Here is a 24,092-nt window from a genome sequence, read left to right on the forward strand (position 1 = left end):
GACATTTTTAAGGTCAATTTGAAGATTTGTTACTCTCAATACATTTGCCATTCACAATAAAAATATTTCCATTTTGAAATCAATTCTTTGTAAGTATTCATCAAGTAACAAATTTACACAAGACGCATCAGTAGTGTTATGACATCTGCTACATTGTACATCACAAGACAGATAAAGCAGACTTTGGCTAGGCCATCTACATTTCAAAGCAACACGCTGCCAAGGTCGAAACAGTCTGGACAATCAGCATTGCATTGTGGGACACGTGCTACAGTTACATGTTCGTGGTGACAGGCATGACACGCGACGTTAAGGTGCAGCATTCCGAGCGCCAGTCAACATGGATCCCAGTACAAGACAAAGTGGGTGTAATTTGGACATTTATGAAAAATCTCTCCCAGATTTTTTTTCTCTTTCATCAAAAATACAAAACATGAATGAAGTTTATAACTCCCCTTGTTTCTCATGATGGATAATACACAATTTGTGGTTTGATACTTGGTATCGAATGATGGGACAATGGTTCATGACTTTGGTCATGAACGTAGCTGCCTTTGTTCGGTCGACGGATTAGCTGCTGCTGCTGCTGCTGCTGTTACTGTTGTTTGCGCTGTTGTTGGCGAGACGCTGTTGACCGCTCCGAGACGTTCACATCACAACATGTAATGTTAGTTAGAACAAGAAGCATTAATCACGGCAACTTGCAGACAACACGTCGTGGAAAGTCACGAGTCAGCACAGTATTTGGAGGGATTAAGAAGTCGCTGGGTACAATAAACACATTGATACAATGGATGCTGTTCACTTGCTAGTTTGTTGTTCAAACCTAACATTTGAAAAACTTGATTATGTTGAGTTTGCAAACTCACATTAGTGCTATTTGCAGTCAGTCTTCACTGTATCAATGTCACTACAAAACATCTCTAAGTTTTCATGCAGGGATGCCCTGACCAGTAATCTAGCTTCGTCTTAAGGAATCCTCGTATTTTCAAAGTACTGTATTCTGATGAAAAAGATGAAACTACCTAAAGTAGTGAGAGACATAATTACCCAAAATAACAACAAAACTCTCTCAACTGTGACAAATGTTTTTCAATAATTTTTCATATTTGAACCATTTTCATAATTCCTTTTAATTTGAAGTTGTTTAAGTACACACTGCAATTACAATTTTGCAAGATTTCTTTGTTCCCAAAATGTCACCGTTTCATCTGTGTAAGAGTAAATGAAAGCCTCACATGAAGATGCTGAGTTAATATTTAGTAAAGAAAGCCTGTTAATTCAGCTAGTGTGTATATTCACAGCTAACACAACACTGGAGGTCCAAGACACCCACCTTCTAGGATCACAATCAGGTCAGAAGTACGGTACCTTTGGGATTCATTATGAAACCATAAGAAACAGCATGGATTACCACATATTGTGAATTGTCAACACAAGACAAATACATTAGAGTGTACTGAACCCCAATTTGTACAATACTGACGGAAATGACTTCAGATGATGTCTAATTCACTCACTCCATAAATAACAGCACATGTACACTTGTATTTACATATATACAAACTCAATTTTGTGATATAAAAAACAATTCCATAAACAGCAGTTTAAAGGTGTACGTCAGTTTATAACGCCTGATGTCCGTGACAATTGTTTATAAGCCTTACATGAAACATACTCCTCTCCTTCCTCAACCAATATTTTCATATTGAACCTTTGGGAACATTAAACTTTGTAGTTTGCACAAGACAAATTCTATTTCTGATTTTATCGATTTTCGAAAAAAATTGGGTAGGTAAACCCACAATGTGTGTTTCACTGAGTTTCTAGTTCCTACCAGACATGCAAAATTCAAGCTTTGCCATGGTCTGAGCTAGACAACCTTTGAGTGACACAATGAGCACAAATTGATGCAATTTTGACACAATACATGCATGAACAAAGTCAACAAGTATGTCAGAAATAGAACATTCTGAGCAAAATCTATGAATTCAGGATAAAACTCTAGTTTTACAATAGGCTAACTTTTTTCTATTTCTTTTACTCCATAATTTACATGTACCAGTGGTTTGGACATACATGTATCAATGTTCAAGAAGTAACAGAAGCTGGCACTTAATTTTTCAAAATCTCTTTTTTTTTAATCTCACAAAGCTGTTCTCCAGAATGTTTGATTGTTAACACCATGATATCCCAGTCTTCAATCATTGGAAAGCCAAAACGTCTTTCCACAAAGTTTATATAAAAACATGTTGAGTCAAGGAGACGTTTCTCTCTGGCTGGTACACATCAAATCATAGTTGATGTAAAAGAATGTTCAACCAATCAGATGAAGGAAGCACTTCAGCCACTTCAGTTGAAAACAATGAGAACATACCTCATACAAACTGATTATATATTCCAATAAAAATTTACACAGAATAAATAGGTTGGTACTTCCTATCATGGTGACAAAGGGTTTCATCTGGAAAGTCTTGAAAATTATAACATGGTTTCTGAAATTGTTATTTTGCAAACAAACATTCTATTTTCATTCACTAACATTTCTAAGTCATTACTTCCTAAGGCCTTTGCCTTTTATTACAGAACTGCTATCCTTTAACGAACAATTGTGTAAGAAATTCACTATGGCAATAAACAAAATGCAAGGAACTTAAATATTTTATTTGAAAGAATCTAGCAGAATTTAAAGGCATTATGTTTTCAATCTCTTAACCCAATCTGTTAACCTTAAAACAAACTAAGCCTTGCCTTAGGAAGTAGATAGTTTTCAAGATGCCAAGGTCCAACTTTCAATCTGTTAGATGAAGCCCTTACCACTCATCTTAGTATCTGTATATACATATATCGCTTGTAAATAAATATATCAATGTAGCTCAGAAATGCTTTACCGGTCATCACAATTACAGAAAGTATGTGTATTTAATTTACATACATTCACTTAAACAGAACATGGAACAATAATAAATATATAATTAAAACTTACAAAAACTTTCAGGCTTAACAATTTACATCTTTAGATAAAATTCAAAACCTGAATTAAGTCAAAAACAAAAATGTTTTTATGGTTCATTTCATGAATATTATACATTTGTATATTAAAAAAGGTAAAAAAATCAAACATTATTCCTAAAACAACAGTAACAACAATGACAAACACCCATTCTCTGGAAAATAACAAACTAACTGTAATGCTATACTGATGGTTGATTTAAACATACAACATTGTCAATATCTGCTGGTAAATACGGAAAATAAGTATGCATACTATTTAATTATTTCATTTATAATTCCACATACCAACCAATGTCTTTGAAACAGTTATTTATAATTTTCTCATGCAGTGCAAATGCAAAACAAAACATTCTTTTCACAAAATGTTCAAAAACCATAACATTTTACCCCACAAAAACATTACGAAAAACTTGTTCCATCTTCCTGATGTTAAGTTGCCTGAAGCAAATAAACTTAAATTCAGTAGAAGTGAAGTACTTAACATTTCACAGTAACAAGAAAAGATTCTACCAATCTTCAAATAATGCCATTTCAGAACACCGGCATTCAAAAGCCATTTTAACATCTTCAAGGTATTAAGGATAAGACGTCTTTTCAACTTGTTCCAAGAAATCCTTCCTAATATCTTATTGTTTACATCATAAATATGGTGGCACAAGAACATCTCACTCGTTGAACTTCCATATAAGGATACAATTCCATATAAGGAGATTATGATGAATGTAGAAGCAAATGTCTGCTGCCTGGAGACACACATCCACTGATGTGTTCAGTAATAATTGGCTGATTCATGTCATGTGACCTATAAATATATTGTGATTGGTTGTCCTGTGGTCACATGATCATGGTTGAGATCCCTGTCTCTCTGATGTTGATTGAACATTTGAATTAGAAGTACGAAAGTAAAAACACGGAACCATATTCCAACACAAAGCACACTGAAATCTAGAATCCTCCAACTTCTTTGGCAAAACAGTGCTCTAGGCTTTGTGTACGATGAAATGAGCATGAATACTGTGGAGCAATGAGCGTGAAAAAAATGGACCATGAACTGTTGAACGCTATGATGATGAAATGCACCAAATCCTGACTGGGACACTGTCTACACTATCACCTCTCTGTCACTGGCTAGAGTCCTTGAGATGTCAATCTCAATGTTGATATCCTTCTTGTGAGAGGTTTTCGGAGGAGGGGTGTGTTCTCGGAAGTCATTAAAGTCTGTTGACGAATCAGTCTGGGTCGGATCCCTCCGGGGACTTTTTTCATATTTTTCTAAATCAATATCTCGCAACTCTGTTGCAGAGATGTTTTTTGATGTTCCACCACCCTTGTCTGTGCCAAACAATGGATTCCGGTACCTTCGGATATTTTGCTCATTTTCATTATTAGTCTTTTGGTAGTTTGTATAACTCTCCAGTCGCTGGCGCCGTGCACGTTGCCGCCGATGATGCCAGATGACAAGGATGATGATGCTGGTGACACCAATGATGCCCATGATAGAACACACCAGAGGAATCAAGTAGCTGGGTCCTGCAGGGGAGAAAGGTATAGCATCAACAACAGCATCAACAAGAAAAAAATCATTGACATCATCAACATTACCGAGACCGTAATACATAAACTGTTTACTGATTTAGAGCAAGTTTAAAAAACAAGATTAGCAAATCCTAGCATTACACAGTAATGTATACTGGATCCATCACTATTGTTTCCGGTGTCATCATCCAAACTGTCATTTTGAAACATTGGTGTAGCAAATGCCTCAATTCTAGAACTTCCTAATGGCAGATTCAGTTTAACTATAAACCAATCAACAGTCCGCATATCAGCACTGACAAAATAATGCAAAACTATAATTACTTGTTCCTCTGTCAACAATGGTTCTCTCCACCCGGATCTCCCTGACTGCTGAGAGGGCGCTGCTGTTGCTTTGCTTGTGACTGACAACATCTGTCACACGGTCAATGGCCGTGTGGATCAAGGGGTCCATCTCGCCACTTGCCACATTCGTTGACTGAAACATAATGACAAAAGTGAACTGATTGGCCTCTACAGATCCTCCAAGCAAGAGTCATTCGCACTGATCAGTCCTACCTCTGATCTTTGACGGCGTTTGACTGTAGTATATGAAGTATTGCTGTAACATGGATCTGAGTCTGACCAATATCTTACCAGTGTGACCTCGACTGTGTCAACTTGACCCTCTTTGATCCCGCACATAATAAACAGAGCGTCATGATTGGCCAGTTTCCTCAGTACAGGAAGCTGACGGAGAGTGTTGCAGATCGTCTCAACAGACACACCCTAAAACAAACATATCCAAATGAATGAATGGGCTAACACTGAATGGTCATCATCTCAGCCAAGTGTTGATACCAACATGGGATGACCTAGAATTATTCTATTCTTTTTCAGCAGTCTGACCCACAATGAACTGGTTACATACAATAGAACCATGTGGACAGTCAAACTCAGGTGTTACTTTTGGTTTTATGTTGCATTTAGCAAAATTCAAGCAATACAACAAGAGAGGACACCAGATATAGACTTCACACTTTATGCCTATGTAGGGAATCGAACCTGGGTCTCCAGCAAGATAAGTTAAAGCTGTAACCACTACACTAACCCAACACCCTTAACCCACTACACTGCTGCCAGTCAGGTTAATTCAAGGAATTATCAGGAAAACATATACATTCTCCTCTATGACTTACTGGCTGTCCTTTTGTTTAATACCAAGATCAATTGTAGCAGCTCCATGATACCAGCTTATCAAGTCTAGACCAGACAATCCTGTGACTGATATTGTGTGCAGTGATTATTATAACTCGGAATCATGACATGCAGTGATCCTAGCTACTGAACCTGACTAAATGATACAATCATCCACCTCTTACAAACATAATGTCCTACATCAATACACCCAATACTTACATGGGTTTCATGATCATTCACTTACCATAGGCATTTTTGATTTGTCAAAGACAAGAGTGATCTTGGCGCAGTTGTTGCCAAGATTAGCAGAGTTAGGGGTGCAGGCTGTCTCCAGCCCCTGGGGCATGGGGTCCTTGATGTGGTCCACCTTCTTGCACTGCCCCCAGGGCAGACAGGGAGGGGTGAAGCAGATCTCCTTGGTCTGAACCACGCAGGTCTCATCATTCATGCAGTGGACCACAGGCTCCGAGGTGTTTGGGTGAGGCAGGCAGTTCCGTGGACCGCACCATATCTGGAGACAGAACAGTAACTTTGGCTTTATGCCTTTTCTTTTCTTTATGCCAGTCCCATTAGTCGCCTCTTATGACAAGCATAATCGCCTTTTATGGCAAGTATGGGTTGCTGAAGGTCTATTCTACTCCGTACATTCACGGGTCTCAGACAAAATATAAGACAATTGGGGAATCAAACCTGGATCTTAGGGGTAATGAGTGAATACCACTAGGCTACTCCATTACCTCTGGAGAAAGAACTGACAAAATGTAAGACGAGTACTTTCTTTCGTTATAAAACTACTCTAGAATACTATGTGACCAGTACAAGGCTGACTATTTTGAGTGTAGTCTCCTGCAAGGGGCATGCAGTCACTTTTTATACACTTTACTTGTCTGATATTTATCTTGGAAACAAGAATGATCCATGCACTGCAACAAAATGTCAGACATAAGAGTTATGTCAGGACCACCAAACTGTCTCACCTTGCTACACGTGACCTTGCCATTGTCACAGATACATGAGTTACACTGGTGCTCCCATTGGCTGCCATCTTCGTAAATCCGTCTGTCATGGACACACGAGTTGGGCGAGGCAATCTGACCAATCACTGTACAGAAACAAAAGACAAGTGATTCTGTTATATGTACCACTTTCTTCAACAAGAAGAAATATTTCTGCTTCAAACCACTTGTCAGAAGAAACAATCGAATGTATATTAACATCACTGTATGATATTATTGGTATGAATTTCATGTGTGTACCATACCACACATTGTAGGAAAAATACTGCTTAATGCTACATCTGCCATTTTGCAGTTATTCATGACCAGTTACCTGCAGGAGTGAGTTGGATGCTGTGTTCACCAATATTCCAGCAATAGCACAGCGTTGAGACAAGTGAAAGCTTTAAATACTTGGTCTCCCTATTGCCCAATTACAGTGTATCAAAACAATACTGTATTTTCTTAGGAGACAAGCATCAAATGAATACAGTTTGCTATTTTATTTAAAAAACATAAGTGAATTTCCCAACCAGCATCCCTGACACCATCATGAAGACAATGCTCTCTTATATTACTGGGTTTCCACTAGCTGAATAAAAGACACAGATTTTGATAAAACAGTAAGACACCTCTGACAAACTGTTCCTTGTGTCCTTTCCCCTTTCAGCATACCCCAAGCCTACCTGTTTGACACCTGTCTCCAGTCCTCCCAGGGGGGCAAATACAGGTGAATTCTCCAATACCATCAATACAGGTGCTGCCATACGTGCATGGACTAGAGGCACACTCGTTGATATCTGCAGGACACAAATTCCCATTTACACCATGACAACCAATTATGCATTGAACAAGAATTGAATGATACAGACAAAACTGATGTAATAAAACTTTCAAAAAATACATAAGTACTTTTTGGAAAATATTCAAGAGCATGAGTTGGTTAGAAGCATGAGGATTATTACAGCAGACAAAGAAATGTTCACCACTGACAGTACCATTCATTTCATTGGTATTCGTCATACTGCACACGAGTTCTGTCACATAGTTCTGTTACTATCTGATTCAAAGGTTATCTTTGATGTTTACGAAATCAGGCTACAAAAATCTGATCATTTCTGCCATTGAATGTCAAAGGTGGTTATTAAAGTAGAAAGTGAGGATTATTTCACTCAACCAGGCATCAGGGATACACCATACAAAACCCAAGGTACACTCATCTCCATGCTTGCAATACAGACATTTTGACCCTTTCTTAACATGGCACACATATCCTTGACTAGGGACCTGCCATAGGCTGTACTTACTGACACGACAGTCAGGCCCGGAGAATCCCTTGGCACAGCGACACACATACCAGTTGACATCATCAATACATGTGCCTCCATTGTAGCTGAAACAACACAATACACATTACACCTATCATTCAACATTGTCCATCTTACAAGATCAGATATTTGTTGAACCCTATATCATTATATAATAGTGAGATTTGAGTTTTCTGTTGGGATATAATGACAAAAACATGTAGCATAAAGTTTTCACTGAAGATCATGGTATGAAACGAAGATAGCATGCCATTACTTATAAATGTGAGCAGTATCGATGTATCAATATGTCTAGCTGATTTCTACATAATGGAGCTGATGGCCAATATATAAAACAAAACAGCCTGATTTAAATGAAACTCACGATTCACTTTCCACTACTTGCAGAAACTCTCCAAGATAAGAGGTGTGTGCGTGCGGTCATGTGTGCATGAATGCGTGTACATGTGCATGTGTGAGGGGATGTGTTTGTGTTGTTACTGTTGCTTGAACACTTATCTCTTGCTGGTCACAACTTGTCCATCTTTAGAATCTACAATATACCAGTACTCTATTTGTCTGTCTTAATAAACTCACCATGGAAACGGGTTACAATCATTGATGTTTTTCTCACACATCTGCCCCTCGTAGCCATCACGGCAGATGCAGGTGAAGCTGTCACCGCTATTGACGCAGGTTCCACCATGGCGGCAAGGGGATGAGTCACAGCTGTACACGGCCGCTGCAACAAGACACCCTCACTGTTACTGTCATGATGTGTTCATATCTGGACTTGGCATGACATTGTACTTAGCCAAGGCAAATACAGGCTGAAGTGGCCACAAGATCGATGTCAAGTCCAGTTTGAAAAAGACAATATTTGTATTCATCAGTTGATTCACTCCCCTTAGCAATTAAATTGGCCAGCGTTGTATTTGTTTCTTCAGACCATTACTGGCCTGCTAATCTTTTAATTCAACTTTCACCATTGTAAGACTGGATTTTAAGGGCAATGCACAGGAAGAGTGTTCGATGAGGCAAACACGGTCAGTGGGACAACTCAGTGTGTCTCTAAGATATCAAAGTAACTGCAGCCCAATGTCTACCCCAATGACTGCTAAATGTCTACCCCAATGACTGCTAAATGTCTATACCCCATATCAAACATCTACCCAGTACCAAAAGTCTACCACACCTGTTGCCAACTTGGACTTAATATGTATTGTCTGTTGTCCCAACAGACAGGTGTGGTAGACTTTTGGAACTGGGTAGATGTTTGATATGGGGTATAGACATTTAGCAGTCATTGGGGTAGACATTTAGCAGTCATTGGGGTAGACATTGGGCTGCAGTTACTTTGATATCTTAGAGACACACTGAGCTGAAATACTGTCAGTACCAGCAAGGGCAGTATACAGGGGTACACGGAGGAGGGTTATGTACATACGTCTCTGACAGGTGTTGCCCACCCAGCCTTCTTGACAGTCACAAGCAAATGTGTTCCCCACGTCGGCGCAGCTTCCTCCATTTGAGCAGGTGGTGTCGTCACAGTGGCTGTCAGCTGCAAACATTAAACATGTCACTGAACACCAGACTGTGACACGGACATCAGCAATAGCTAGACGCATGGGTATCAGTAAAGTAAGTTATCATCAGTGCTTGAGGTCAGGTTCTACAAAGTGCACAGTGACTTCAGTAACGCTACTGCTTGTGGAGGAGAACACAAAGAGATCAAGGTCTGAACAGTTCTGGCAGCTACAGGAAAGGTATGTCCGAATTGGATCACAGAGTTAGAACTCTCTCCAGGAACATTCCTGACTAGCACATCTTACAGCTGTTACAGCTGTTCTGGTTGTCAACTCTGTCAACAGCTGGAGCTGTACACAGCCATTTAAGTGACGCTCTCACAAAATCTCAATTCTGGTCAAGCCTGGATGGGACGTATACTGACACACAATGAAAACGCAAAACCCATTTCATACTAGGAAAAAAATGACAAACCCTATCATTTTCACAGTTATCATTATATCATTAATACAGTCATGTAAAGAATTTAATTGTCTTTCCTTTGCATGTTAAGAAGATGGTGTGTTGCACACTGATGACGTAACACATGAAGTTTAACACACAGACCTCCTTATCAGTAGTGAGTGTGACCCCCTTGAGATTGCAAGCAAGCACAGAGTTGTCGTGGCATGGACTGGCACAAACATCGAACAGATGCTTGAGGAATGTTCTGCCACTCCTGCTGTAGAGCAAGGGCCAATTCTGCGACGTTTGGTTGATGTTGACGTTGATGGACACGGCGTCCAAGTTCATCCAACAAATGTTCAGTGGGGTTTAAATCTGATGAAACAGCTGGCCAGGGAAGGACTGGTATCTGTGCTTGCTGGAGAAAGTCTCTGGTAAGACGTGCAGTGTCGGGACGGGCGTTATCGTGCTGGAATGTCAAGTGCATTTGCTGATGTCCATGGTTGTTCAGAAGCGGTTGAAGAAATATCTGGTTGACATAACGCTGTGCTGTCAGTGTACCGTTAATCACAATCAGACGGCTCCAAAATCTGGCATTGAATTCAGCCCAAACCATTACACTGTCTCTATCAAAGCGATTTCTCTCAATAATGCATCCATCTTGATAACGTTCGTGTTGCCATCTGTATACACGTTGATGTCCGTTGGCAAATGATAGCCAGAACCTTGACTCATCAGAGTAGACACACTGGTTGAAGAATCTGGGTGGCATAAGGCAGTGTTGTTGAGCAAACTGCAGTCAGGCAGCCCGATGACGTGGTGTCATGATGTTTCTACGGTATGGCCTATGACATCTCATACCCACAGCTCGCAGACGTCTTATCACCATCATAGTGCTGACTTGCCGTCCGTTACGTCCTACTGTGGTATGAGCTGTGTTTGCTGCTGTCTAAAAAGCGGTTCCGTTGATGTGCTTGTCGGATGCGTCAGTCTTGACGTGGTGCCGTAACCGGAAGTCAGCCTGGTCGTGGACAGTCACAAAGACTTCATGTTTGCTGATGACATTGATGGAGTCTGTGGACAGTTGTTGGATGCACTCCAAAGGGGTGGGCAACCTCGCTCTGTGATGATCCAGCCAACACCGTCTCAATGGCTTGATTCCTCTGTGGTTCGTTGAGCCGTGGCATTTTGTGACTGGTTGTGAAACAATCTCATCATGATGCCTTTTATGCGTCCAAAACGCCACTTTGCTCGTCCATGTCACAGTATCCATGCACCCCATAAGATCCAATAAAACTGCCAGAGTTGTGTTTTGTCGAATTATCCCTTTGCCAGGAATATTAAATGGGTTTGAACCCAAATCTTCTTATGGTTTCACTTGGCGACCTTACATCAAGTTATCTAAGTGTGATAATTGAATTCATTATGTTAAATAATTTCAAAAATGACCAAAATCAGTTTTGTGTTTTCATTGTGTGTCAGTATAGAAGTCTGGCTGAGGAACTTTAATACATTTGGAATGAAATGTTAAACAACACATCTCACTTTTCGTACCACTATTCAGTTAGAGACTATATCATGCAGTATGAAGGTGTGAAAGAACCACTAGCAGATACTGCTGGGGACCTATTTTGAATCCACACAGGTACTCCAAGAGCGACAAGGTAACCCATCAGAGTTGAGTTAATCACATGACTTACTGAGAGTGCATGTCTTCCCCTTCCATCCGTTGACACACTGACACACAAACTGGCCAAAGTCATCCACACAGGAGCCACCATTACGACAAGGGTTGGTCTCGCAGTCATTGCGGTCTGTGGAGGCAAAGCATGGGTACAGTACACAGTCGGGGAGGGGGTAAGAACACCCTTGTCCTCTACACAGGGTGAGTGCTGCTGTCATCTTTATCATTATTCAGCATTAGACATTACCACTAGTGAAGCTACATCAGCTGACTCTCTGTGGTTGGATTTGGACCAGACACTCCAGTGGCTGTCAGTTTGGAGAGGGTCAAGCAAGCACCCAGTCAGTGCACTGGAATCAAGTCACAGGATGGAGGCACCACATCAAACAGAAGTTCATTTCACTCATTTCTAAGAAAAAACCTTAAAGGTTATGAGAAACCCTACACAATATTCAGTTATCAGAGTAACATAGACAATATTAATCGGTGGTCACTACTGACACTCCGATCATCCAACCCGTATTTCATAACGTACTATCCCCACTGTATAAGAGCCAACTCCCAAAGTAATCAGACAATCTCCACACATGACCAGTCAGTCCCCATTCTATAACAAACAACATCCTTTGAGAATGCAAGCTCACTCACTGATGTTGCAGAGGGCACCCTCCCAGCCATCCATGCAGATGCACTGGTAGGAGTTGACGCCATCAATGCAGGTCCCGTTGTTCTGACAAGGGTTGCTGGCACAATCATCTATATCTGAAACATTGAATCAGGGCAAACCATGGCACTACACAGTAATATCCTCAGGCTGAAGAACAAATGAAATGGGCATGCACTTTCAACAAACAAAAAGAAAAAAATAAACACTGAAGCTAATAAAGTTGTTAACCATGAACAAAAATATTTTGTTGAGTAATTTCAGATGAAAGTGTTGGAAGGGAAATATTTGATATTCATGCTAACTGAACAACCTTCAATGTATGACGGAAAAGGATTTAGATATGAAAAAATATGCAGACAATAATCATTTCAACAATTGAAATTAAATGTATTCAAACAATGACAGAGACTTACTCTCGTGGCAGTAGGTTCCTGTGTAGCCTGTCTCACAGGCACATGAGAAGCGCCCGCTGGGTTGACTGATGCAGATTCCATGATGACCACAGACGCTGGACGAGATGAGGCGGAACCCACCCACCGACTCGTTGGAGGGGATGGAGATGGTGCAACTGTCGATCACTAGGGCAGACATGTATATATTTTAACAGGGATAGAAGAGTATGCTCAAACCTAAATAGCTACATGTTTTAATTATTCACATCCAACAAAAATTTGGAGGGGGAAGCAGACAAACTATAGCTCCGTCACGGACTGTTCATGAAATGTGCGAGACAGAGGGCATCATGGAAGGTAGATCCAAACACAGTAAGCATTTAAAAGGCAAGAGTCAATAGTTCATATACATTATTATTAAAAAAAACTGACCATCTCTGTTAAAAAAATGACCAGTCCCAACACTCACCTTCACTGCACTGTTCAGCACATGATATATGGGAAGAGCACTCAGCTTCATATGACTGTTCAGCACATGATATAACAGCACATGATATATGGGAAGAGAACACTCACCTTCACTGCACTGTTCAGCACATGATATATGGGAAGAGCACTCAGCTTCATATGACTGTTCAGCACATGATATATGGGAAGAGAACACTCACCTTCAGAGCACTGTTCAGCACATGATATATGGGAAGAGAACACTCACCTTCACAGCACTGTTCAGCACTTGATATATGGGAAGAGAACGCTCACCTTCACAGCACTGTTCAGCACATGATATATGGGAAGAGAACACTCACCTTCACAGCACTGTTCAGCACATGATATGTGGGAAGAGAACTCTCACCTTCACAGCACTGTTCAGCACATGATATATGGGAAGAGAACACTTACCTTCACAGCACTGTTCAGCACATGATATATGGGAAGAGAATACTCAATTTCATATGACTGTTCAGCACATGATATATGGGAAGAGAACACTCACCTTCACAGGACTGTTCAGCACATGTAGATCGCATCTGAGAGCAGTCCTTGCCATCAAACCCATCCCGACAGTGGCAGTAGAAGTCGCCCTGTATGTTGAAACAGCTGGACCCATGTTTGCAGGGGTTGGGATTACAGGGGTCCATGTCAATCTGCAGGACAACAAAACATCTCAAATATTCATCCAATACACTTGAGCCTCTGCTATTCATTCATCCTACACACAAGTGCATCACATGACCTGAACACATCACATGACCTGTATACATCACATGACCATGAGATGTTAGCACTACATGACCTGTATGCATCACATTATCACACAACTTACCTCACAGTTGACCCCTGTGTAGCCATCGTGGCAGTCACAAGAGTATGCAGCCAGCTGGTTGCGACATGTAGCACCATTCTGACAGGGGTTACTTGCACATTCGTTGATCTCAATCTGACACCGAGCCCCAGTGTATCCTGGGATACACGCACAGTAGTGACCATTCACTAAGTCCTGAAACATAAACAATAATTATTAAGACATACAGACATCTGAAGAATTGCCTGCCACATACATAGGTGTTCAGCTGACCCTCATTTAGGGTCGTTGTGAGCTCACAGCTGTAACTGGAAAAACATGCCTTGTCTTCATGCAAAATCCATGACAACCCCTCGTGCATTAAATGTTTAGTTCCTGACCTGATTAAGATTGTGTGAAGCAAATGCTTTATCTTTAAATACATTTTCCAAATCTTTTTATAATATCTGGTGGTCAGACTTACTAACTTGGTTGACACATGTCCTTGTATCCCAACTGCGTAGATCAATGTTCATGCTGTTGATCACTGTATCTCTAGTCAAGACTTATTTTTATTCCTATAGTTATAGAATTGCTGAGTGATGTTGAACAACAAATCAACCAACCAGTATGAAAATGGTGTACAAACGAGAAGGGAGATAACTCTTGGAGGCTTGTGTCTCCTCCCTCTGGTTTTGTGTAACACTCACCACACACGATGCACCATTAAAACACTGGACAGCTGCACAGTCATCCACATCTGTGAAGCACAACCAGACACTGTGGTTAGTATCATGCATTATTGTACAGTTTATTTCCTGATTTCAAAGTTCTTAGGGGTTACACGAAATAGTATTTCTTACTCCTATCAGACTAAATTATATACAAATACTGTGTCTTATTAGGTCCTTATTTTGCTCTGAAACTTACCTGTTACATAAATAAGTGTATGGATAAACAAAAAATTATATACTCCATTAATACTCATAATTTTATGTTTTACTAAAATTATTCAAATTCAGTTATTTAATTCAACACACTACCTTGTGATGTCAATTCAATAAACAATTCAATGATAATTACAAAGTGTAAGATAAGAAATACACTTGCATTCAGTTGTTCTTGTTTTAAATTCATAATTAAGTGTCTTCACAGTGGTATAAGACTCCATACCAAAATATCTCATTATAATCGAATAAAAAAATTATCATCAATTTTCTATTTGGTGACCACATAGACAAAAAAGACATATGAAAATCATTTAAAATTCGATGTAATCATAACAAATTCTCTATTAGACAAATATTGTTCCTGTCAATCTCCAGGAACTCACTTTGATCGCATCTCTTCCCTGTCCAGCCTGGTTGGCAGTCACAAGTGTAGCCTCCAACAAGGTTGTGACAGGCGTATGCGTTGACGCATGGACTGCCACTGCACTCATCTGCATCCAGCTGACAGTGGGGGCCTTGCCAGCCCTCAGGGCACTCACAGTCATAGCTGTTGTCTTGGTCCACACAGGTACCGTTGTGGAGACAAGGGTTGGATTCACACTCGTTAACATCTGCACATACACAGCAAACATACTGGTAATTACTCTCCTTCAATAGATAATGAATAAATAATGAGATGAGAAATCATTTGACTTGGAAAAGTCCCGAGGATAGTCATGGGGAAAGCTTCAACTATCATCCTGGTTCATGTAATGAATAAACGTTCGACAGGAATGACCTTGAATCTGAGGTGAATATCCCTTCTCAGTGTAAGTTTGATTCTGTATGTATCCATTAAACAGTTTATCCACAATACTGGAAATGTTCTACTGGTTAATGTAAAGATTGAAAACTACATCAGAGATTATATATTTGCCAATAACATGTTACCTTAACATACTTTTGTTTTCTTTCTTTCATTTCAGTTTTACTCATCTAGCTTTTACAAATGCTAGCATTTTGTATTGTGGGACTTTGGCTTAGAACTACTGAAAATAAATATGTCTGTCTGTCATATTGTCAGTAGTTGATATTTATTTCTTTTTCTTAACTTAAAATGTGAAACAAAATTAAAACCTGTAAACAATGGAATTCCCTTCAAAGAAACCACATCAAAGATGCATGCTAGGGCAGAAAGCATATGTAACACTTCCACAGTTTCTCCTTTGCTTCACTGAAAAGGATGCAGCTGTTTTGCAAGTGAAAATAGCACTATGCAAGTTAATAATAAACTTCTAAATGAATCACATTTAAAAGTGACAGTTTTGTAATTTGCAGATGATGGCAGCTATTTCTTACTGCGGTGGGAAAAATAAATAATATTTCTAATGTTTCAGGAGACCAGGAATAACCACAGTATTTCTCCAGTTTCAGGAGACCAGGAATATCTATTTCTCCATGTGTCAGGAGACTGATAATAACTGCAGTACTCCTCCATGTTTCCGGAGACCGGGAATAATTACAGTATATCGTCATGCTTCTAGAGACTGGGGAATAAGTCCTCCACATACTTACTGATGTCACACTTGGTGCCGGTCCAGCCGGGAGGGCAGTTGCAGACAAATCCTGTGTGTATCTCCACACACTTGCCCCCATTCACACATGGTGACGATGTACAGGCATGATCAGCTGAATAAATAAACATAAACATGCATTGTTCTGCTAATGAAGAGGAAAACAATGTATAATATCTCAGATCTACAGCACTGAAGTCTGAAACGATTCCGCACAAATGCTTAATTTGTCAGGTGTTGACCATTATGGCTACTTTGTACAAAGCACTAAGCTGATGATAAGTCACTAAGGTAACCTTAGTGAAATGTTAAAGAATGGGAGTTAAGATTAACCTTAGTTAATAGCCTGATCCGCATTACTGCTTTATATACCGGGCATGAATAGAAGCTGCAGACAATTAATGACAGACTAAATGTCTTTGAAACTACAGGCAGCTACTTCACCATACAGTCACCACAAACAATGTACCATGTATAGTGCTGCATTATCACAGAATAACATCAAAGGTGAACCTGACCTTCAACAGACAAGCCACTTAACATCAATGTGGTAGGACGAGCAAAGTGAGTGAGTGAGCATGATTTTATGCTGCTTTTAGCAATATTCCAGCAATATCACGGCTGGGACACTAGAAATGGTCTACCCATGTGGAGAATCTATCCCCAGTCTCCCCAGAGGAAGAGCAAAGATTCTCCAGGGGTGACCAAATAATGCTGTTTTCGCAAACATGCATCCTCACCTTGACCTTGCATTCATTTAGCCTAAACATTCTCCATTCTAAATACAACACTCTTTTTCAGTAAGGTGTAAGCTCCAAAATCTTTTCAAATCTAAAATAATGTGTCCTTCAGCACAAATGAATATGTATTTCATGTGGATTAAGTCCATTGTAGGACACTGAATGTCTATAATCCTTACACATCAGAGAGAAAGTATGACACAATTATATAATTAGAATTAAACAAGGATAAACCTTTACATCTGACTGAAACCCACATTCCAATATAAAGTTCCGGTCAAGGTACACAAATATAGAAACAGAAAAGATCTAACCAGGTTTTGCAAAAACCTAAAGGATGACTTTGATTTATTTATGAAAAGGTTCATCAAGTTTCACGACAAACGCAGAGATGGTATTGAGAACCTGTATCTGACCATATTTTGTTCTTATGATCTTCACTCTGACACATGACAAAATAATTCAGCAGGACTGTTTCCAAAACCCTGACAGATAAATTAACTTAGAGTATAGTGTGGTCAAAGTGAAGCCGCTGACCCTGTTGCTCTTGTGCCTACCTATTTCACAATTCCTCCCTGAAAATCCTTTGGGACAGGTGCAGGCATACTCATCAGGGTTGATGTTCCGACAGAGGCCGCCATTGCGACAGGGATGATGGCGGCCACAGAAGTTGAGATCTGAAATAGAATAAAAATAATCAAACTTGTCCTCATTGCTCTTGTTCTATGAGAAGCTGGAACAATATATCAGGTTTTACATATTCAGTTTGTGATGACCCTTTTCAAAACCATTGGCTCAGTAATAGAAATAACTTGAAATAGTCCCTCAAAAGAATTGTAACATACAGTAGGATTATGTAACATGTTTCATGGAGAGCAAAATTAAATAGTTACCTATATTCCCCACACAAATGTATTTTATTGCCCGCATAGCACGTACACAGTTCTTTTTCCCCAAGCTGAGAACATAATAAATCAGGTCATAAGTAAAAAGATTCTTTAATTGACAATTAAAAAAATGAAGAAAATACCTTTAATGAACACAGGGACCCATAGAGTGTTCCCAACACTTTCAGCAGAGCCCACAAGAACATAAAATTACTAGCTAGGAACTTCATCTAACTTAGTTCAGTTCCTCATTCTAAAAATGGCCCAACTGCCAGACGAAAAAAGAGCGCCTTACACTCTGCAAGATACAGTCATGCATATAAATGAGCACTGCCGTGACCAGCGATGTATATCATTAATGCAGTGCTTTCACTATAAACAGTCGTGCACGTGCAGGCTGTTGTGTGATGCACCCTCGGCAGTACAGCTCAGTTTGCTAAGGCCGACACAACTTTAACCTGACAACAATTAACAGCCTCGTTCCCGTCTCAAGTCACATCAAATATTTACTGACTTTGAATTAAATTGTAAATATTTCAACCCGTCCATCAGTCACAGCCCTCATAAATCAAAGACAAATCAGCCGGATTTGTTTGAGAAATAAACAGGGCATGAAATTTGGCCATGAATAAAAAATTAAAGAATTCCTCCACGAGAAAAGACCTAACGCGTTACAGCAAGTAACGGTCACACGAACACAGGAACGGACGCGGTTGATACATTTCATTTTCCTTTTGTTTTTTGTGTTTGTGTATGTGTATGTGTATGTGTATGTGTCTGCGTGTGTCTGCGCGCGCGCGCGTGTGTGTGGTGGGGGGTGGTGTTAGGTATTCTTTGCCTCAAATGTGTCGTGCGTGTACATACGTCAGAGTGTGCGTCAGAGTGTGCGGCAGCGTGTGTTGAGTACCCGGATGTAGCCTGTGTGACTTGTAGATTGCAGTGTCATGGTGCTACAGAACCCAGACGGTCCAGACTGCTATGATGGTCCAAAGCTATGAGGTAAGACTGACACACACCTTTGTTACACAGAATGCCTCCCCAGTTGAGATGACACACGCACTGCCATGGGGACCCGTTACAAGAGCCGTGCTTACACCCCGGGTAGGGAATACACTGATCACAGAGGTCGCCTTGCCAGCCGTAGGCACACCTGCAAAGCAACATACAAGTGTCACACATCAGCACTGTAGAAACCCCATTTAAATGTTATCCAACAAAAAATAAATAATCATTTAAATTGGCAATTATATGTATTAATAAATACAAATAACCGGGTATTGTTTAAAAAAAGCGCAACATCCATCTGCAGATATTGCTTCAAAATAAGATTCCAAGAAAGGTTACGTCCTAACAATTTACCTTGGGCCCCAGGCCACAAAGCGATTTTAATGCTACGATTATTGTAAGTCTAGCTTAAAACTGGACAGTTACGATCGTGTCCGTGGCGTAACTTCACGAACTGGGTGGTTTCATCGTATTCCGACTATGGGCCATCGTGTCCTGTTTCAGAAAGGCCTACTGTCTCTGTGTTGGTGATCGATGCGGACATTTATAATAGGTAATTTTGAACATGGGTATACCGTGTTATACTGTATCAAAACATAACCTGGTTATGCCTGGAATGTGCAGCTTTTACTGCAGAAGCGTTCCACAAGCTGGAACATGAGCGCAAAAATATATGTCATACTACCGCTTAAAAATCCCCAACAAGTTTATGGTGGCATTTTTGCAGTGTGCACGGCTCAAGTTTAACACAAAACCCACGAACTAAGTGATAATGTCGGACGAATTGGAAATGTTTCAGAAGTCAGCTGAAGAGAAGTTTAAGAATGGAATATTTTTTGTTCTGTATTAACGCAGCTCGTAGAGCTTGCATATGACGCCTCGAAACAGTCGAATGTGGACCAGAATGTACAGAAAGTTATATCATGAGCATCAACGTTCCAGTCAACCACCCGATCGTCTCTACAAGCAAGGCCGGGTTGCTGGAGATTAACTCCGTCCCGGGAGGTGGGATTCATTGTTCACGTTCGAGTGACTCATGTACAACAGAAGCGGGGGAATTTGCAGTGTCCGGTTTCCACAAAACATCGATTCACTTTATGGATTATAAGAAGTGGTAATTTCCTGAAAACGGAATTGTACTGCAACACATCCTGAAACTAAGCTAATTTAGTTTTACGCCATACTCAGCAACATTCTACATGGCTGTAAATAACTGAGCCGATCAGACAATCCAGTGATCAACATCATGAGCATCGGTGTACACAATTAAGATACGATGACATGTGTTAACCAAGTCAGCCAGCCTGACACCCGATCCCGTTAGTCGCCTCTTACACAACAAGCAGTGGTTGCTGAACATCAATTCCAACCCAGATCTTCAAGGGTTATCTTGAAACTGAACTTTCCTGCATATCCGCAGCTAGCCCGGCAGTATGACCTGGTATAACGGTTTGAATAGGGCCTCAAAATTAACTTATATATTAACGTTCTTTCTAATGCGATTTAACTTCCCGTATCAGATTATAATCCAAGTCAGCAATGTTTTAAAGTCTTTTTTATGTGGCTGTCAGGGATGGAACAACGACCTTGCGGTCTCAAGAGCATTGAGGCGAGCTCCACGAGTGAGTGAGTGTGTTTAACTTCCACCACAAGGCGCTGCTCCCGGGCAAAGTGAAGTGATGCTGCCTTATAACGTAAGGAAGGAAGTTTGACCTTCGGGAAAAGCCCCATCTCTATCACAGACTCCGTGACAAGTCTTTGTGGGAGTCGAGATAGAATTTCGACAATTACAAGGATAGAGTCTTTTTCTACTCACTTCGTGTTTCAACAATGAGAGAGTCTTGAGATTTCTGTATGGAAAACTTCAAAAAGTGACAACCGTTACAATTCATTGTGGTGACCCACAGAATGCCGTGTGCCTCAATTGTCTGTATGTTTACTGGAGTACAAAATGTGGCCCAGCCCCGAAGTGTGACTGTTGTATTAATCCCATAGGTCATCGGTATACAATGGGAACATCCCTCCCCGTCCACCCGATCTCGGTTCTCACGGGAAAGTCCGAGTCGTCGGTTGCCACACGCGCGGTGTAGACAGCACCAGCGTTCCGGCACACTTGTCAGTAGCCAGTGGTGACAGCAGAACTTAGCGTGAAGTACCAGATCACATTAGCTGCATTCATACGTAACATAATATTTCACAGCACTATTCACGTCTTGAGTGTCAGATTGCCAGCAGGAATCCCGGCCAGTCGCCCTATCAGTGTGTGACGAGAACCGAGCTCCATCTCATGGTTACTAGTTTACATACATAAAAGATAGCGTCACGTGGAGGGTGCTGCATCCACGCAAGTGCCTCTCACACCTTCAGGTGCAAGGCTTTCCGTGTGTCTTGTCGTCTAACTAGCAGAAGAAAGACGGAGACAAATTGTTCATGAAGCAGGCCTGGTGTCGATACTCTTTAATCTCTGTCTTTACATACTCTTATATATATCACACTCCACGTTACGTCCGTAATCTCTTTACGGTGAAGACTATTAGAGGTGTTCGGTGTTGTAACACCTTATTGTTCTGCTTCCAGGTTGATGAGTGAGTGTGGGATTCACGCTTGACTGAACATTATCCCAGAAAAATGACTGATTTTAGGATAATCACGTTTAATACACATCTGTAGTCTTTTTTAAAATCATATTCCGATAGAAGTGTTAGTTCAATAGTGACGGTCCAGTCGATTTGCGCCTTCTCCAAACTTCACCCAGACGGCATGAGTGGTTATTGCCTCACGCTGCAATTTCCCTCGATCAGCGATTGACAGGTTAGTCGTGCTGGGAAAACTAGGATACAAAACTGTAATTGTCCCTAGGACTGGAAAGCTGCGTTAAAACCTTACTCAACCACTCACTCACACACTTTCACACGTTTAGCGACAAGTAAATAATGAGTACCACATGGTATCATTGCCACTCAGTGATGTACGCTATTGATGAGATACACTGAAAACCGCAACGTCATCCATGCGTCCCACTTGTTCCAGTTTCCGTCCATCAAACAACGGCAAGCATGGCATAACATCCTACACACTTTGTAATGTGTCTAAATAAAGCTACATGTTAATTCTAATTTCGTGGGGCTAGAATATGTACACCATGCTATAGAAAAGTTATAGAGAAAGTCCACTGATCTAGTGGGGACGACACGAAGTACTGAAGGAGCTCGTGAAGAGAGCGAGGTTCGTGTTAGTTCCGTACCCTGTATTGAAACCTGTTGTTATCCTGTTAGGCATCGCGACCAGTGGTTATTGTATGCATTTAATCACGTGAAGCGTAGGGGATCATTTAATGAGTGAGTGCGTCAGTGGGATTTAACGGCGCGGTGGACATTTCTTCTATTACAGCATTGTCCGTGAGCCCTATAGTAAGAGGTTTGTACGTACGTACGACTGTGGTAAAATGACGTCCAGGCACAATGTCGGCATCCGCATTGTATGCCTGGACGAATCTGGAGTAGGAAGAATACAGTGAATTCTAATAATGTAGGATTCTTCACACTTGTGGGTCGTGTCCTGTCGACGCGCATTTCAGCATATCTGTGAGCTGGACAACACACTTGATGCCGTCCTTAAAGACAGAGTTGATGTTGCCACCGGGTGCCCTGTATGTCCTCCAAGACCACAGAGAATTAGCCGAGACACTTCAGACTGCCCAGCTTTAAGTAACTTGCCTGGGCTGCTTTTGGATTCTGTGTATCTTTTCACTATTGTATAAAGTATGTTTTTATATACAATAGCAGTATTTCAAGGTCTAAGTACTATAACAGGAATCCCGTAAACACGTCGGTGGACGAGGCTAAACGGGACATTAACTCAGATGTATTAGGATAATCATGTGATGTGGCATTGCGCGACCCTCAAACAACAATACCACAGCAATATCGAATCCAGACCAGACAAACCATCCCTTAACAAAATGACCAGTGATGTAAGCAGGTGGTCTGCGGCAATCATCTTCACTCCAAACACTTGGTAAAGGAACCACGTCGGCATTGTTGTTTGTGTGACTTCAGAGATATTCTATCTGCATGACGGCCGTCTGTAAGTGACCTTGGTCAAACAACCCTGAGCATTGATCTATACGATTATGCACGAACGAAACAAAGGAGCCTGGCAACCCAATCACAACAGTCGCACCTTATTACAAGCATCGGTCGCCAAAACCTGGGAACTCCTAAATGAAATACGTCGGGGCTGTTCCGTTATCTCCACTGGTAACTGAACCATTGGTCAATGACTGAACATGAATAAAGCAAATGGTAACTGGGTAACAAGGACCGCATGCATAGTTACAGGTTAAATGTGGAGTCGATGTCCATCCCTTTCAAATAACAGAACCAGAAGACAACAAACAACACGGTTCTAAAAAGTAATCGATGTTTTCAAGTACAACACAAGGTTAATTATCCTTAGAAAACATGAAACATTTTAAGAGGCCCTGGGCCCAGGAAGTTTGGAAACAACAACCGGAAGTGACTCCATGCTGGGCCTACCTGCATTCTCCCGGTCTCTCGCAAGAACCGTGGACTGCGTGACATCCGGGTATGCAGATAGCTGGGAAGAAGAAAAAGAGTCCCATCAAACAATGTCTATTTTGCCGAAGGCAAAACATTTCCATTACAGCAAATTTAAGGTTTTTAGTTCCTCCAAGTACACAGTCATGGCTTCTGACGCCTGCGTGTTGTTTCACAGCATAAATACATCTTACAAACGTCATCAAATATCGGGGTTCACATTTCAAACATTTTAACCACTGCATTGTCAAAAGACTCGTTGTATAACATATAGTTCACTTGCGTTTGACATTACAAGACTGATATTAGCCCCATACTGTTAGACACACGGTATCATTTAATAATTAATGATTCGTCGAGGAACCGC

At 40.8% G+C, this 24,092-nt stretch overlaps 1 protein-coding gene across 1 annotated transcript in view; it reads right to left on the minus strand.

Moving 5' to 3' along the window:
• Positions 1–2,031: 2,031 nt before the first annotated feature.
• LOC137293669 (protein jagged-1-like) overlaps positions 2,032–24,092 on the minus strand; it is a 76,581-nt gene continuing 54,520 nt past the window's right edge. The window contains exons 4-23 of the mRNA XM_067824359.1: positions 23,705–23,765; positions 19,178–19,311; positions 17,832–17,951; positions 16,536–16,649; positions 15,365–15,592; positions 14,742–14,791; positions 14,074–14,247; positions 13,744–13,894; positions 12,768–12,932; positions 12,336–12,449; positions 11,704–11,817; positions 9,480–9,593; positions 8,630–8,774; positions 8,033–8,118; positions 7,412–7,525; positions 6,708–6,832; positions 5,975–6,241; positions 5,188–5,319; positions 4,876–5,029; positions 2,032–4,545 (exon numbers count right to left, since the gene is read on the minus strand). Of these exons, the coding sequence (XP_067680460.1) occupies positions 4,118–4,545; positions 4,876–5,029; positions 5,188–5,319; positions 5,975–6,241; positions 6,708–6,832; positions 7,412–7,525; positions 8,033–8,118; positions 8,630–8,774; positions 9,480–9,593; positions 11,704–11,817; positions 12,336–12,449; positions 12,768–12,932; positions 13,744–13,894; positions 14,074–14,247; positions 14,742–14,791; positions 15,365–15,592; positions 16,536–16,649; positions 17,832–17,951; positions 19,178–19,311; positions 23,705–23,765 (2,990 nt within the window). The 3' untranslated portion in view covers positions 2,032–4,117. The remainder of the gene's footprint in view (positions 4,546–4,875; positions 5,030–5,187; positions 5,320–5,974; positions 6,242–6,707; positions 6,833–7,411; positions 7,526–8,032; positions 8,119–8,629; positions 8,775–9,479; positions 9,594–11,703; positions 11,818–12,335; positions 12,450–12,767; positions 12,933–13,743; positions 13,895–14,073; positions 14,248–14,741; positions 14,792–15,364; positions 15,593–16,535; positions 16,650–17,831; positions 17,952–19,177; positions 19,312–23,704; positions 23,766–24,092) is intronic.

This window comes from Haliotis asinina, chromosome 8 (genome assembly GCF_037392515.1).
Source record: "Haliotis asinina isolate JCU_RB_2024 chromosome 8, JCU_Hal_asi_v2, whole genome shotgun sequence".
NCBI classification, from domain to species: Eukaryota; Metazoa; Mollusca; class Gastropoda; order Lepetellida; family Haliotidae; genus Haliotis; species Haliotis asinina.